Source organism: Diabrotica virgifera, chromosome 4 (assembly GCF_917563875.1).
Source record: "Diabrotica virgifera virgifera chromosome 4, PGI_DIABVI_V3a".
NCBI classification, from domain to species: Eukaryota; Metazoa; Arthropoda; class Insecta; order Coleoptera; family Chrysomelidae; genus Diabrotica; species Diabrotica virgifera.
In genome coordinates this window covers 97,991,240-98,007,682 of record NC_065446.1, presented here as the reverse complement: position 1 = coordinate 98,007,682, position 16,443 = coordinate 97,991,240, and the positions used below count along the sequence as shown (strand labels likewise).

General features: G+C 33.3%; 1 protein-coding gene across 2 annotated transcripts in view; it reads right to left on the bottom strand.

Moving 5' to 3' along the window:
* LOC114326299 (leucine-rich repeats and immunoglobulin-like domains protein 2) overlaps positions 1-16,443 on the bottom strand; it is an 831,802-nt gene that overhangs the window by 82,423 nt on the left and 732,936 nt on the right. For both annotated transcript variants that reach the window (XM_028274612.2, XM_028274611.2), the window contains one exon: positions 1,099-1,235. In XM_028274612.2, the coding sequence (XP_028130413.1) occupies positions 1,099-1,235 (137 nt within the window). The remainder of the gene's footprint in view (positions 1-1,098; positions 1,236-16,443) is intronic.

The window sequence follows — 16,443 nt, the reverse complement described above, 5'->3', positions numbered from 1 at the left end:
TAGAAGTATGACTTCTTACGTGCGTACAAAGTACACACACATTCTTTTTTAATCTCTGATGCGATTTTGCTGAAATTAACAGTAATAGTGTGCGTAGTGTTCATAATACATAATGAATCTTTATCTTCTGCCTTTCTTAAAAGCGTCTGTGTGTCTTAAAATTATTCCTTTTTATTCGATTTTGCCCTTCATAGTCAGCTGCAACAACTCGTACTTATATTTCTAAGTACCTATGTGCCCCAAATATGCCGTCTTTTTCCTTAATGGTGGTCAAAAGTTATCTGTCTCTTCCCATTCTGTGCAACTTCATTTCGTTCTTAATATGATCGGTCCATGGTATTTTCAAAATTCTCCTAAAAAGGCACATCTCAAAAGCTTTCTCATTAAATCAGCATTAACCATCCAATAAGGAAGAATAGAATGGACACAACATTTTACCATCCAATATCGGACTTGTAGGTTGAGTCTTTCCTCAAAAATTTCCTCATCTTCAAAAAGGCTGCTCAGACTCCTAAGTATTTCATTTTGTCCACTTGTTCAATATCTTCATTTTTTATCTGGATCTTTGTTATGATTTAATATAATGAACCATATTTCTTTAAAAATTACGTGACATTTTACTGGGCATAAATTGTTCGTATGTCTACCCAAGTAAGACAATTTATTATTACTATTATCTCTTATTAACAGTCACATTTCTTTGTCCAAATACTTTAAAATGATACTTATTAGTAACTTTGTCAAAAACATTTGTTGAGCAGGGAAAACTCCTCTAAAAACATTCGCGTAATGCACAGCGTACCTACACGGTATAGTCCACCGGCCCGGGGAAACATTTTGAAAATTGTTTTTTGGCCCGCGTTTAAAAGTATTTGCCCACCCCTGATTAGATGAAAGTGAGGTAACTAGGTATATCTAGGCCACACAATCAAACTAGTCCAACAGAATCAAACGGCATAAATAACTACGTAGAAGAATCTGAATGACTTCGGAAGCAGTAGGAGGACTCAACTGTACATTTAGTTATCGTAATGCTCTGCTTTCTTTATACATTTATCTTAGATGTTACAAGAATTACTATTTTTTTTAAATGCTCACCTTCAAAATCTCCCTCTTTGATATCACTAATTCTGTTCTCCTGCATTTCCAATTTCTTAAGCATATCCAGTATTGCGAGGGATGGTTGTGGCACTTTCGTTAAACCATTTGCCCCCAAATTTAATCGTTTTAGTTTTCTGAAAAAAAGCAAAAATTAAATAAAGGATAAATACATAAATAAGATAATAGCACTGGTATATCATATTATACACGGTGGTCCTTAAGTAATTGTACAAAAAGAAACAGTAGATTCTACACTCTAAAATATTACGATTTAACCCAACTTACTTAAATAAAATGTTGATATTAAGAAAGGTATGGGGTGGTAAATTTAAACTTTTTTTTTTATTTATTATTGAATATTTCCTGACAGGTATGAGATAACAACATATAATTTGGTATGTGAGGTTTTTTTGGGTCGAGAAAACTAAATTCCCTACCAAAAATTATGTTTTGCCCAGAGGGCGCCACATACGCCTTTCAGCACTCATTTATTAAGTTCAATTGTTTTTATCCCTCACTCTGTATGATTTTGACATTACAATTTTTATTCTCCTATTAGTTTTACTTAAAAAATATATACTTCTTTCATCTACCTAAACTCAACCGTTTTCGAGATAAACGCATTTTAAATCTGCGATACACCATCATTTTTAGCATATCATTGTAGTTACACCCGAAAAATAACTTAAAACCATAAAATTATCTAAAAATGTATCGCAAATTTCTTCAAATGGAATTTGCGATGCAATGACATAAATTTGAGAACTGACACAATTATTATGGTTTTAAGTTATTTTTCGGGTGTAACTACAATGATATTATGCTAAAAATGATGGTGTATCGCAGATTTAAAATGCGTTTATCTCGAAAACGGTTGAGAAGTAAAACTAATAGGAGAATAAAAATTTTAATGTCAGTATTATGCAGAGTGAGGTATAAAAAAAATTGAACGTAATAAATGAGTGCTGAAAGGCGTATGTGGCGCCCTCTGGGCAAAACATACTTTTTGGTAGGGAATTTAGTTTTCTCGGCCCAAAAAACCCCCACATACCAAATTTCATATTATTATCCCATACCTGTCAGGAAATATTCAATAATAAATAAAAAAAAGTTTAACTTTACCACCCTGTACCTTTCTAATTATCAACATTTTAATAAAGTAAGTTGGGTTAAATCATAATATTTTAGAGTGTAGAATCTACTGTTCCTTTTTGTACAATTACTTAAGGACCACCCTGTATATTACTATATTCTACTTATGATAATACTGATTATTTGATATCTGATTTGATACTTATTATTTTATAAATAATAATACATAATGAGGTTACAAATGCCAGGAATTGATCCTCAAACCCTTTGCTCCATGTTTTATCTTCTATTACACTTTTCGCCATAAAGGAAAATTTGGGCTCGAATTTATCAAAGGAGACTATCAGACCATATCAAATCGAATATCCAATAACCAAAGACCAGATGAAGTGAGGAGGAGAGACAGATGATTTAAGGACCAGGTGAAAGACGACTTACGCGTATTAAGAATACGAAATTGGAAAACCAAGGCGAAGGATATGAAGGAATTGTAGCTGATTCTGGAACAGGTTTAGACCCAGCATGGGTTGTAGAGCTAATGATGATGATAATCAGGCTATATCGTTCACGTGTTACTGAGGTTGTTTATTACTGTTTAGCATAGCGACCAAAAAGTCAGATTGGTTGCTATCCACAACTATGTTAATCTTACTGATTTTACTTCTCTAATATCGAAAGATATATACCTATACATACATAGTTCAACAGAGATTAGCATAGTGGTTCATCATCATCATCAAAAGCTATTCCATCCACCGTCGAATATAAGCTTCCCTTAGATGTGTCCATTCATAGCTGTTTTTTGCATCAATTCGTGGCCAACCATTCGCTTTATTTCATCAGTCCATCTTGTTTGAGGTCCGCCTCTACTTCTTTTGCTTGACTTTGGTCATTATTCCAAAATTCGCTTTGTCCAACGGTTGTTTTCCATTTTTCCTATGTGTCCTGCCCAGTTCCATTTTAACATGGCAATCTTCTGGATGACATTTCTTACTTTTGATCGTCTTCTTATCTTTTAATTGGATTTTCGATCACTGAGCTTAATATTGATCATTCTCCGTTCAATAGCTCTCTAAGTCACTTGAAGTTTTGTGGACTACGCTGTCGTTAAAGCCCAAGTTTCAGTTCCATATATCAGAACTAGCAACATGTATTGATCAAAGGCATAGTGATGGGTTCCTACTAATCGACTAACTATTCTTTAGCACGTAGATATAACTATTTTATTAGTAATTTGTATCTTATATGCAGCAGCAGTAGTCGTCTAAACTTGATCGAGGACGATTGTAGATAAAACAATTACTGTTATCAATTTACCATTTAAAGCTAATTATACCTTAATGGACTTGAAATATTAAAAATAAATCTGGTGTAGTGATACAAAACAGATTTTATATATTAAAATCAACAAATTAAATAATAAAAATAAAGTATATTAATATTAGTGCTGGCGATTGTGTCAAAAATGTGTTGTGAATTTTATTTTTGGAATCCACCAATCAAGGTAACACTTTATACTAATATTAATATTTAAATCAAAATGTCGAACGGATATAATCAGTATCCATTTCCATACTCTCAATGTCCAACATCTAGCCAAATGAACCTCAGCGACCAAAACTTAACAGTTCAACAACTAGGATATTTTCCACAACAAATGCAAATGGGACCACATCCTCCATCACAAATTCAGCAAAATTTATTTCACTCCAAGCCAGCCAAACTAGCCAATGCAGTTATATCAACCTCAGTACCAGTATTCCGTCCAAAGTACATTACCACAATATCAACCCCAACCACATCCAAAGCAAATGATGAAGAATGGCAAATAGTTCCAAATAAAAAACGTGGAAGAACCAGTCCGGAACAACATTCCAAACTTAAACAAACCAAAATAGATAACTACTGGCTCAACACACCAACAGCAAATAAATTTAATGTATTAATTAATGAAGAGACACAAGAAGCAGATACTGAAGAGGAAAAAAAAAACAGGAAGAGAAGCCCCCACCAATATTTATTGCCGGTGTTAAAAACATCCAACCATTAAACGAACTACTAAACACTATAGCCAAAGATAAACATTTAATCAGAGTGTTTAATGAAGAACGAGTCAAGGTACAGGGCCAAGCAATTGAAATATACGACAGTATAATAAAAGCACTTGATGAGAAAAAAACCGAATATCATACATATCGTAAGAAGCAAGATAAAACCTTTAGAGTAGTGATTCGCCATCTTCATTCTACAGTGAATATACAAGAAATCAAAAAAGAAATAGAGAGCCAAGGACATATAGTTCTACAAATAACGAATATACTACAAAGAATTACAAAAAAACCCCTACCACTATTTTTTGTGGACTTAAACATGCAAGAAAGTAATAAAGAAATTAATAAGATGGAATATTTACTCAACGCAAAAATTGATGTCGAAGCCCCAAGGCTAAAAAGAGAATTAGTAAAATGTACCAGATGTCAAAGATATGGTCACACAAAAAATTTCTGCTATCATCAATACAGGTGTGTAAAATGTGCTCTAAATCACAAAACAGCTGATTGCCCTAACAAAATTAGATCTGATCTAGTAAAGTGTGTACTTTGCGGTAATAACCACCCAGCGAATTACAGAGGATTCAGTGTACATAAACAACTGCAAGAAGCAAGATTTCCAACCTTAAGAAAGAAAGAGTCACCGAATCAACTACAAAACCAACAGCTACCAGTGGCTACAACAAATATAAGTACAACACAAAGACCTACATATGCTCAAATGGTAAATACCAACCAACAAGATATTACAATGGTCACTCAGGCAAATGACATGCAGGAGTTAAAGAATATGATGAAAGGGCTTATGGAACAAATGAGCACCATGCTAAACTTATTAACAACACTTGTCTCAAAAATGAACTAATGGCTAATACACTAAAATTTGCCATATGGAATGCTAATGGCTTGACAAAACACAAACATGAGTTGTATGCATTTATAGTTAATCACCAATTAGACATAATACTGATTTCAGAAACACACTTCACGAAAAAAAGTTTCATAAAATTTCACAACTATAAAATATATCACACAACACATCCAGGTGGAACTGCACATGGTGGGACAGCAATCATTATAAGAAAAAACATCAAACATTACCAGACAACTCACTATCAAACAGCACATATTCAGGCCACAAATGTAGTTGTAGAAGACTGGACAGGACCTATAACTTTTTCAGCTATATATTGTCCACCAAAACATTCAATTAAACAACCAGAATTTAAAACCTTTTTTGATACACTTGGACCTAGATTTATTTGTGGCGGAGACTACAATTCAAAACATCTAATGCGGGGATCTAGACTTATTAATACCAAAGGCCGTGAACTACAAAAAGAAATACTAATAGATAATCTGAACATAGTAACCACAAGGGAGCCAACATACTGGCCTACAGACCCTGCGAAAATTCCAGATCTCCTCGATTTTGCTATAGTGAGAGGAATAAATGAAAAATACTTTAAACCAAAGTCTTGTTACGAGTTATCCTCTGACCATTCACCTGTTATCATAACTGTAAGCAAAAACATAACAAAAATAGAGAGAAGCTTTATATTACACAACAACAAAACAAATTGGAGTTATTTCAGATATCAAGTAAATAATCAAATCAATTTAGACATCCCACTAAAGACCGATAAATAAATCGAACAAGCAGTAGAACATTTTAACACAGTTTTATAGGAAGCAGCATGGAACTCAACACCATTACCTACAAATCGACATATGAACAAACACTGTTCCAATACAATACATGAAAAAATAATTGAGAAAAAAAGACTCAGAAAACAATGGCAATTATCAAGTTCACCTTAAAGTAAAACAAACCTCAATAAAGCACAAAAAGACCTAAAAAAATTGTTAATAGCAGAAAAAAATGCAAGCTTTCAGGAATACCTACAAAAAGTAGATGCAACTCAAGCTACTGACTACTCGTTATGGAAGGCTACAAGGACTCTACGAAGGTAGAACTATACAGTCCCACCACTAAGAACACAAACAGGACAATGGGCGAGAAGTCTTCTAGAAAAGGCCGAAACATTTGCGACACACCTTAAAAAAGTCTTTACACCAAATGAGGGAAATTACTCACTACAAACTGAAGAAGAAATTATTTCGATACTCACAAAACCTTATCAACTAGAACTTCCTGAAAAAAGATTCACAAAAAATGAGGTAAAAAATATTATACAACACAACATCGATCCAAAAAAGGCTCCAGGATACGACTTTATTACAGGAAAAACTCTGCAGCAACTCCCAGAGAAAGGCTTCCAATTTCTGACACAGTTATTTAACTCTATAATGAGACTAGGTCATTTCCCATCACAGTGGAAACTAGCACAAATAACAATGATACTAAAGCCAGGAAAAGAACCAGAAAATGTACAGTCCTACCGTCCTATTAGTCTTCTTCCAGTGGTATCCAAAGTTTTTGAAAAGCTGACACATATTAAGCTAATGCCTATACTAGAAAACAAAAAACTAATACCACCACACCAATTTGGGTTTATAAAACAACATTCAACAATACAACAGGTACATAGAATTGTAGAGAGAATCAACGAGGACTTTGAAAATAATAGGTACTGCTCGGCGGTATTTCTGGACGTAAGTCAGGCATTTGATAAAGCCTGGCATAAAGGCCTATTATGTAAACTAAAACAGAATTTACCTACAAATTACTATATACTCTTAAAGTCATATATCACCAACAGAAACTTCCAGGTAAAGTATGAGAATGAATACACAAACATACAACAAATTCTCGCTGGGGTGCACAAGGAAGTGTACTAGGAACTATATTATACCTTATATTCACTGCTGACTTACCGACAGATACACATATCACTACAGCCACATTTGCGGATGATACGGCAATACTATCATCGAACAAAAATCCCAAAATAGCCTCAGAAATCTTACAAAATAATCTAAATAAAATTCAACAATGGATGACAAAATGGAGAGTCAAAATTAATGAAAACAAATCGCTACACCTAACATTTACCACGCGTAGGGAAATATGTCCGGCTGTATACTTAAACGGTAAAGGAATCCCACAAGGGGATGAAGTCAAATATCTAGGTATGTACTTGGACAGAAGATTAAACTGGAGGAAGCATATATTTACTAAGCGAAAACAACTGGGTCATAAGTTAAGAACCATATATTGGCTGTTGGGCAAAAAATCAAAACTATCAACTGAAAATAAAATATTAATCTACAAATCCATCCTAAAACCAGTGTGGACTTATGGGATAGAATTATGGGAAACCGCCGCACATTCCAACATTGAAATCATACAAAGATTTCAGTCCAAAATATTGAGATCAATACTAGGAGTTCCATGGTTCATAACCAATGAAGCCATCCATCGGGACGCCGGTCTACCATACGCCAAAGATGACATCAAAAAGTGCGCGAAAAAGCATACAGAGAAACTTAAAGTGCATCCAAACGTGTTAGCAAAAAATTTAGTGAATAAACCGCGTACTGTTCGTAGGTTAAAACGAAAAGTTCCGTTAGAGTTAAGTGAACAATAGGTACTAAATTAATGTGTATAAGTTTATGTCAGAAATAGTCAGTGTTGTAGGCTAAGTTTTAAAAAAGGGGTGCATCACTGGATGCCTCCCTACATGTCATTCCTAATTATTGTCAGTCCTATTACTTATTGTCTGTTATCTACCTAAACATTTAGGTTTAGATTGTATAGATAGATTGTAATAAATGTGGGGTTAATAAAAAAAAATATATGCAGCAGCGCGAAACAGCTACACAGATGTAGTGTTGAACCAGGTTCTGAAGTCCCTTAAGTAGAGTGTTCTTTTTCTTTTTGAACCTCGCTTTCCAAATATTTTTTCTTGCAGGATCACTCGTGAAAGGCATAAATAATTTGAATCTAAACGGGAACTGGTGTATGTTTTCAAAAGACTGATAGTGTGTAAATTAATTTATTAAATCAGCTAAGTACTTTCAGCATATTAATGCCATCATCAGAGCTATCCTATAAAAAGACTAAGTTGAAAAATCTTATTCATAAAAAATTATAAAGTGAAACTTACGTCTTATAGGTGTAAAAACCTCAAAAGAAGAGAAAACTTCGAACAAACACATTCTATATTTTAAAAATTAACCCAGGGATATAACCACTGGTTAGGGTAAAAAACCCTTAAATGTTAAAAATCACATTTAATGTGTTTTTTTTACAAAATGGCCACCATTCGTACAAAGAACAGCTGTTACTGACAATATTCAAAACGACAGCCTGCTGACGGAAACAATAGTTCCTAGCGACATCTGTGTTATTAAAATTATTTAAAATTTTTGAAAATGACTAAGTTGTCATATGTAGTTAACTAATTGGTATGACGTTAAAGTTAATATGAAAAACTAAAGTTAAATTTAAATGACAATTGTTAAGTTTAAATTAAAGTTAAATGTGAAAATAATCAAATTATCAAAGTATTATTAATTATTAAAAAAACCAAACAACCAGTCAGTTCTGACCAAATATAGAAGTGAGATAGATGAAAACCAAGGAGAAGCACCGTTGGACAAGCTCAGAGTTCCAAAACTGTTTGAAAACAATATTATTATTAAAAAAGCCAAATCGAAAATATTTAATTTAATTGTAATCAATGAAAGAAAATTCAAATATGTTATAAAGTAATGTTCAAAAAACTAGAGCAATTGTTGGGCATGCTGAATATAACAGTATTAAAGAAACTTCTTAAAGATTGGATCAAATTTACAATTTAATTGAACCTGGGTGTTAACACAATTTTGAGGATTTCTTTTTAATTCCCTGCTAATTTCTAAGTCTTCTAATAAATTCATTTTTGTATAGTTGTTAATGGGTATACTATGTAGAATCCTACTATCTCTTTGGGGACTGAAGTTATGTTTAGAAGCATGTAAGTGATTGCCAAAACTAGATTTGTCAATCTTAGACAAATGTTCTTTGATGCGTGTTTCCAAAGGTCGCATAGTTCTCCCCACATAGGTAACAGGGCAGTCTCCACAGGACAATTTGTATATACCACTTTTTGATGTTTTTCCAATTTTATCTTTGGTGTGAGAAAAAATAGATTTGATATTTTCCTTACATTTGAATGATAGTTTAAGGTTGGGGATGTTATTTAGGATTTTGGCTATATTATCTGAAGGATAACCTATGTATGATATTGATCTATACATAACTGCTGTAGTGGAATTATTAAGAACAGGATTGTAAGCTAGGGATCTATTCCTTTTACTCCTTAATTTGTTGAGGATGTTATCAACTAAAGTAGGGGAGTAACCATTACTATATGCAAGTTGTTTGATAATATCTAATTCTGAATTGAAATTAGTATCTGATAATGGTAGACTAAGTAAACGATGGATGTAGCAATAAAAGGAAGCCATCTTCTGTTGAAAGGGATGGTTAGAAGATCTAGGGATGGTATGGTCAGTCTGAGTAGGTTTTCTAAAGACTGAAAAAATTAATTTACTGTCCATCCTAGTTAAAGTAAGGTCTAGAAAATTTATAGACTTGTTGGACTCGGTTTCTAGAGTGAAATTTATAGCTGGATGTAAATTGTTGAGCAAATAAAGAATATTTTCAGCATCTGTAGAATTGCCATCTATAATAGCCAATACATCATCAACATACCTGAACCAGTATAAGATTTTTTGGAAAGAGTTTTGGAAAAAAAAAAAAAAATCTTATACTGGTTCAGGTATGTTGATGATGTATTGGCTATTATAGATGGCAATTCTACAGATGCTGAAAATATTCTTTATTTGCTCAACAATTTACATCCAGCTATAAATTTCACTCTAGAAACCGAGTCCAACAAGTCTATAAATTTTCTAGACCTTACTTTAACTAGGATGGACAGTAAATTAATTTTTTCAGTCTTTAGAAAACCTACTCAGACTGACCATACCATCCCTAGATCTTCTAACCATCCCTTTCAACAGAAGATGGCTTCCTTTTATTGCTACATCCATCGTTTACTTAGTCTACCATTATCAGATACTAATTTCAATTCAGAATTAGATATTATCAAACAACTTGCATATAGTAATGGTTACTCCCCTACTTTAGTTGATAACATCCTCAACAAATTAAGGAGTAAAAGGAATAGATCCCTAGCTTACAATCCTGTTCTTAATAATTCCACTACAGCAGTTATGTATAGATCAATATCATACATAGGTTATCCTTCAGATAATATAGCCAAAATCCTAAATAACATCCCCAACCTTAAACTACCATTCAAATGTAAGGAAAATATCAAATCTATTTTTTCTCACACCAAAGATAAAATTGGAAAAACATCAAAAAGTGGTATATACAAATTGTCCTGTGGAGACTGCCCTGTTACCTATGTGGGGAGAACTATGCGACCTTTGGAAACACGCATCAAAGAACATTTGTCTAAGATTGACAAATCTAGTTTTGGCAATCACTTACATGCTTCTAAACATAACTTCAGTCCCCAAAGAGATAGTAGGATTCTACATAGTATACCCATTAACAACTATACAAAAATGAATTTATTAGAAGACTTAGAAATTAGCAGGGAATTAAAAAGAAATCCTCAAAATTGTGTTAACACCCAGGTTCAATTAAATTGTAAATTTGATCCAATCTTTAAGAAGTTTCTTTAATACTGTTATATTCAGCATGCCCAACAATTGCTCTAGTTTTTTGAACATTACTTTATAACATATTTGAATTTTCTTTCATTGATTACAATTAAATTAAATATTTTCGATTTGGCTTTTTTAATAATAATATTGTTTTCAAACAGTTTTGGAACTCTGAGCTTGTCCAACGGTGCTTCTCCTTGGTTTTCATCTATCTCACTTCTATATTTGGTCAGAACTGACTGGTTGTTTGGTTTTTTTAATAATTAATAATACTTTGATAATTTGATTATTTTCACATTTAACTTTAATTTAAACTTAACAATTGTCATTTAAATTTAACTTTAGTTTTTCATATTAACTTTAACGTCATACCAATTAGTTAACTACATATGACAACTTAGTCATTTTCAAAAATTTTAAATAATTTTAATAACACAGATGTCGCTAGGAACTATTGTTTCCGTCAGCAGGCTGTCGTTTTGAATATTGTCAGTAACAGCTGTTCTTTGTACGAATGGTGGCCATTTTGTAAAAAAAACACATTAAATGTGATTTTTAACATTTAAGGGTTTTTTACCCTAACCAGTGGTTATATCCCTGGGTTAATTTTTAAAATATAGAATGTGTTTGTTCGAAGTTTTCTCTTCTTTTGAGGTTTTTACACCTATAAGACGTAAGTTTCACTTTATAATTTTTTATGAATAAGATTTTTCAACTTAGTCTTTTTATAGGATAGCTCTGATGATGGCATTAATATGCTGAAAGTACTTAGCTGATTTAATAAATTAATTTACACACTATCAGTCTTTTGAAAACATACACCAGTTCCCGTTTAGATTTATATAGAAGTGTGTACAAGTCAAACAGTCTTTTTCTATTTATAAATAATTTGTCCGAAGTATTTTATACTTTCGAGATTTGATGTTGATCAGTACCTCTCTTGATCGAAGCTCTAAAAGACATTGGCTTGGACGGCAGAGATGTTCCAATAATTGCAAATTTATATTGGAATCAAACAACATCAGTTTTAGTAGATGATGTGGAATCAGAGGCTCTTAATATTAAAAGAAAAGTACGGGAGGGATGCCTCTTGTCACCCCTGCTTTTCAACGTTTACTTCGAAAGAATTTTCAGAAAAGCACTTTCTGAAAAACAAGAAGGAATACTTGTGAACGGTGAAGTCATCAGTCATCAATAATTTGCGATATGCGGACGATACAGTACCCCTAGCTTCTAGTCAAGAAGATCTGTAAACACTACTTGATAGTGTCGTTAAGAGTTGTAGGGAGGCAGGTCTGGATCTGAACATACGGAAAACCAAAATACTCGTAATAAGTAAACAACAGCATAAAAAACCGTCTATATATGTAAATAATACCAAACTTGAGCAAGTTGACAAAATCGTTTACCTTGAACAGCAATTAAATTGTAACGCAGAAAGTCACGGCGAAATTAGATCTAGAATAGAGCAGGTTGGAGCCGCTTTTAAAAGGATGGCCAAGGTGTTATGTAACAGAGACCTAAAATTGGCATTGAGGATCCGCCTACTTCGCTGCTACGTGTTCTCGGTGTTACTGTATGGTGTCGAGTCTTGAACTGTGAATAAAATCGATCTAAATCGCTTGAAGCTTTCGAAATATGGTGCTATAGAAGAATTTTAAAAGTTTCCTAGGTGGAGAAGATTCGAAACTCCACAATACTAGAACGTCTCAGCAAAACTACCGAGATCATAAAAAGCATCAAGCAGAGAAAGCTGGAGTATTTCGGACATATAATGAGAGGTGCCAAATATAGGTTGCTACAAAATATCATGCAAGGAAAAATAGCAGGCAAACGCAGTCCAGGACAAAGAAGAACCTCATAGCTGAAGAACTTGCGAGATTGGTATGGTGTTGATACAAGCATGCTATTTAGGGCGGCAGTGAATAAAATTAAGATAGCTATGATGGTAACCAACGTTCTGAAAGGACATGGTACATGAAGAAGAAGAAGTACCTCTCGGTTCTTCTTCATTCTACTTAGGACCTCCTAATTTGTGACTCGGTGAGTCCCGGAGATTTTAAGTATTTACCGATATTGGCATATCTGCAATGCTTCAAGTCTTCTACACATATCTAAATTCAAGTTCCACGATTCTACACCTTAAAAAAGACAGACAAGACGAAGCATCGCAGCTTATTCATTTTTATACCGAGAGAGAGAGGTTGTGACTCTTGAAGAAGGTCCCCATCTAGCTTTTCCGATGCGCGCTTCTCAAGTATTGGTATGGTCCATTCTTGTTGGACCACTGTTGGTCTATTCTTCATTTACTATCATGCCGAGGTACTTATAGTGCGTCATTATTTCTACTGGAGTTTAGTCAATCAAACTGCGAGAGCCTTTGTGAGAGATCGGTATCAAACGTGACATGCTTGCTCAGCCCGAAATGCTTCTATCATCAGAGTATCAGAGCTTATCCTTGTCCTGAAATTACGGACTCAACTTGAGGAATTCTCTTACATCCATTATTCTATCTATTGGAGGCTCTTCGTCTTAAAGGCCTGCTGTGGATATAGGTACTAACCGACTCTGGGCATTTTCTAGAAGCTCCAATGATAGACCTGGATCCCGCGTACCAAAAAAAGTTGATTAATAGCAACCTGAAAATTAGTTAATAGCTTAACGGTGTCTAGTCGGACAAACTTTGATGTATGGGAACACTGGAAAAGGGGAAGTTTTAATTGTGGAACAGTTTAAAAATTTGGAACGTCAGATTACGAAAACGTTCCATGTATTTTGTCGGACAGAACTTCCAATTGATTTGTTACCATTTCATTAAACTCTCATGCAAAAATCAGACTGGTGTATATCATTAACTGGGCATTTTAATGAGTGGAACACGAAGAACATGTCAAATGACAGGAATCATGTTTGTTAGTAATAGCAGTCTGATTTTTACATGAGAGTTTAAGGAAAGGGTAACAAATCAATTGGATGTTCTGTCCGACAAAATACATGGGACGTTTTCGTAATCTGACTTTCCAAATTTTTAAACTGTTCTACAATTAAAACTTCCCCTGTTCCAGTATTCCCGTACATCAAAGTTTGTCCGACTAGACACCGTTAAGGTGTTAACAAATTTTCAGCTTGCTATTAATAAACTTTTTTTGGTACGCGGGATCCAGGTCTATGAGAACAGCCGAACATCAGTGCAACTCTGGTGCTCTTCGCGGTTTTTAGCTAATATATTTTCATTAAAAATTATCATTAATTTTTACTTACTTTCAATATTTATTGATAATTATTTTTTAAATTAAATTTCTCTAGTTGCAGTTACACTTGGGTAGGTGTATTGACAAGCCAATAAATATAAATATTCTCTGTTATTGGTTTTCCTGAGTAAAAGCTTTTGTAATCATCAAATACCTAAATAAATATCTACCAATCAATTAGTTGACAGAAACAATTTAATATGTCAGGCACAAAGGTCAGTTTATTTGATTAATAAATAACATCTTCCTTTTGTAACGAAGTTGAAAAGCCGACTTTTTATTATAATGATAAAAGCTCCAAATAGGGTTATATTGCTTTTTTTACTGCTTCATAAAGATATTACGTTGTCATACTTAAATAAAAAAAATCGTAAATGAACGCTATTATACCAAAATACACCGAAATTTTTGATCTAAATAACGATATCACTTTATCACTTTTTCACTTTTTTTCACTTTTTAAATGATTTTAACTTTCTCAAGTGGTGTATTGTACTATGTGTCTGCATTTTCAAGTCTCTAACTAAATAGGTTGAGGAGTGGGGATCTGTTTGTCTGAAGTTGGTCATTCAGACTTATATCTGTATTTTTTAAATAATTCATTTTTATAAATTCTAATAGTAGCCCAGTATATGAACGGGAAATACTACGGCGATACCGTGTAATTTTCAGGGGCAACTCCGAATTGCATGAAAATTTGAATTTAGGTTTTACTTACCCTCCACTTCAAAGTTGAATTTGTGCCGTTGGCTGCTTTTACTTGGAGGGTGACTTTCACCCATTCTCGAGGGTGAAAAAATATACGTTCAATATAAGTCCGGAATTGGAATTATCTATTTTTTATATGATCTGTCAGTTTCAGCAGTTTAAAGTGCTTATTTTTGAAAGGGTTACAGTTGAAAACACTTGAACGAGTCACTAGTCACGAGTGTATGCAAAGTTTAAACAAACATATCTTATAACCATATTTTGTCTTATTACAGAAAAACAAAATGAAACAATCATATTTATAACAGCAAGACCTACTTTTTTTACTCTTTGAGATTTTTCATATCACTAATACTTTTTAAGTTATTTTGAAAGAAAGAAATATTTCCAAAATTGTTAGAAACATTTTTTATATTACAAAACCAATTTTTTTCAAAAATAAATACTTCAAACCGGTCACACATCAATTTTTTTGCACCATATTTCGCTTAGTTTGAATGTAATCGACATCTAACAGTGCTCGTCTTAAAGGTATTTTCATGCACTACAAAAGGTATTGGTAGCATTATACCCCTAAATCGATAATCTCTGTTATTTTAAGTTGAATACACCGATTTGAGTATGCACAAAAAAAATTTTTTCACCTACCCTATCTCTTTTTGTATTATAACTATCTAGAAGATTTACGAAGAAATGAATTGATTTGTCATAAGCTAAAAAACTGTTTTATATAGTTTTTTCGTTAGATACCTAATTTTTAAGCTATTCGCAAACAACCGTCCGAAAACGTGTCATTTTTCAATGAAAATGGCAAATTTTCAACCACAAATAACTCAAAAATTATTTAGTTTTCAAAAAAAATTGTAGAATAATTGTTGCTAAGAACAAGGTTCTCTATCAACTTCTGTGGTTAATTTGACCAAAAAAATATCCACTCACGAGAAGGGGTTGGAACTACCCCCAAGATAAAAGTTCCACAGAAAATAGGCAGACTTTGTTCCCTACTTACAGTGAAAATATCAAGTAAATTAATGCAGTAGGATGGAGTTCGGAGCCAAATACCCTCACTGACTGCACTATTTATAATATAGATCATAGAATTCTAAGGAACAAAAATATTTTGTTCACAGAAAATTGCAAGGCAGAAAAATAAATCTTTCCGTTGTATTAAATTTCCCACAACTATTTCATGCACGCTTTTTGAATGATCATGAATCACACTCGTTTCATTGGTAGGCGGACTTTGAGATTTGTTTAGCAGTGTTTTATTTTCATGAAACATGTTTTACATTTCATGTTTCATGTTTTTCATTTCATGTTTGAACATGCGGTTGTCCAACCGTTGTCTTCCATTCTTTTGGATCACATCTATTACTTTTCATCGTCTTCTTACTTCTTTGTTGGATTTGCGACCGCTGAGCTTAATGTTGAGCATTCTTCGTTCCATAGTTCCCTGAGTCACTTGAAGTTTATGGACTACGCTGTTGTTAAAAGCTTGTGGTTCAGTTTCATATGACAGAACTGGCAATACGTACTGATCAAAGGTTTTTTGCCTTTAAAGTACCTATTTGGTAAGTTTGATTTGAGTACTG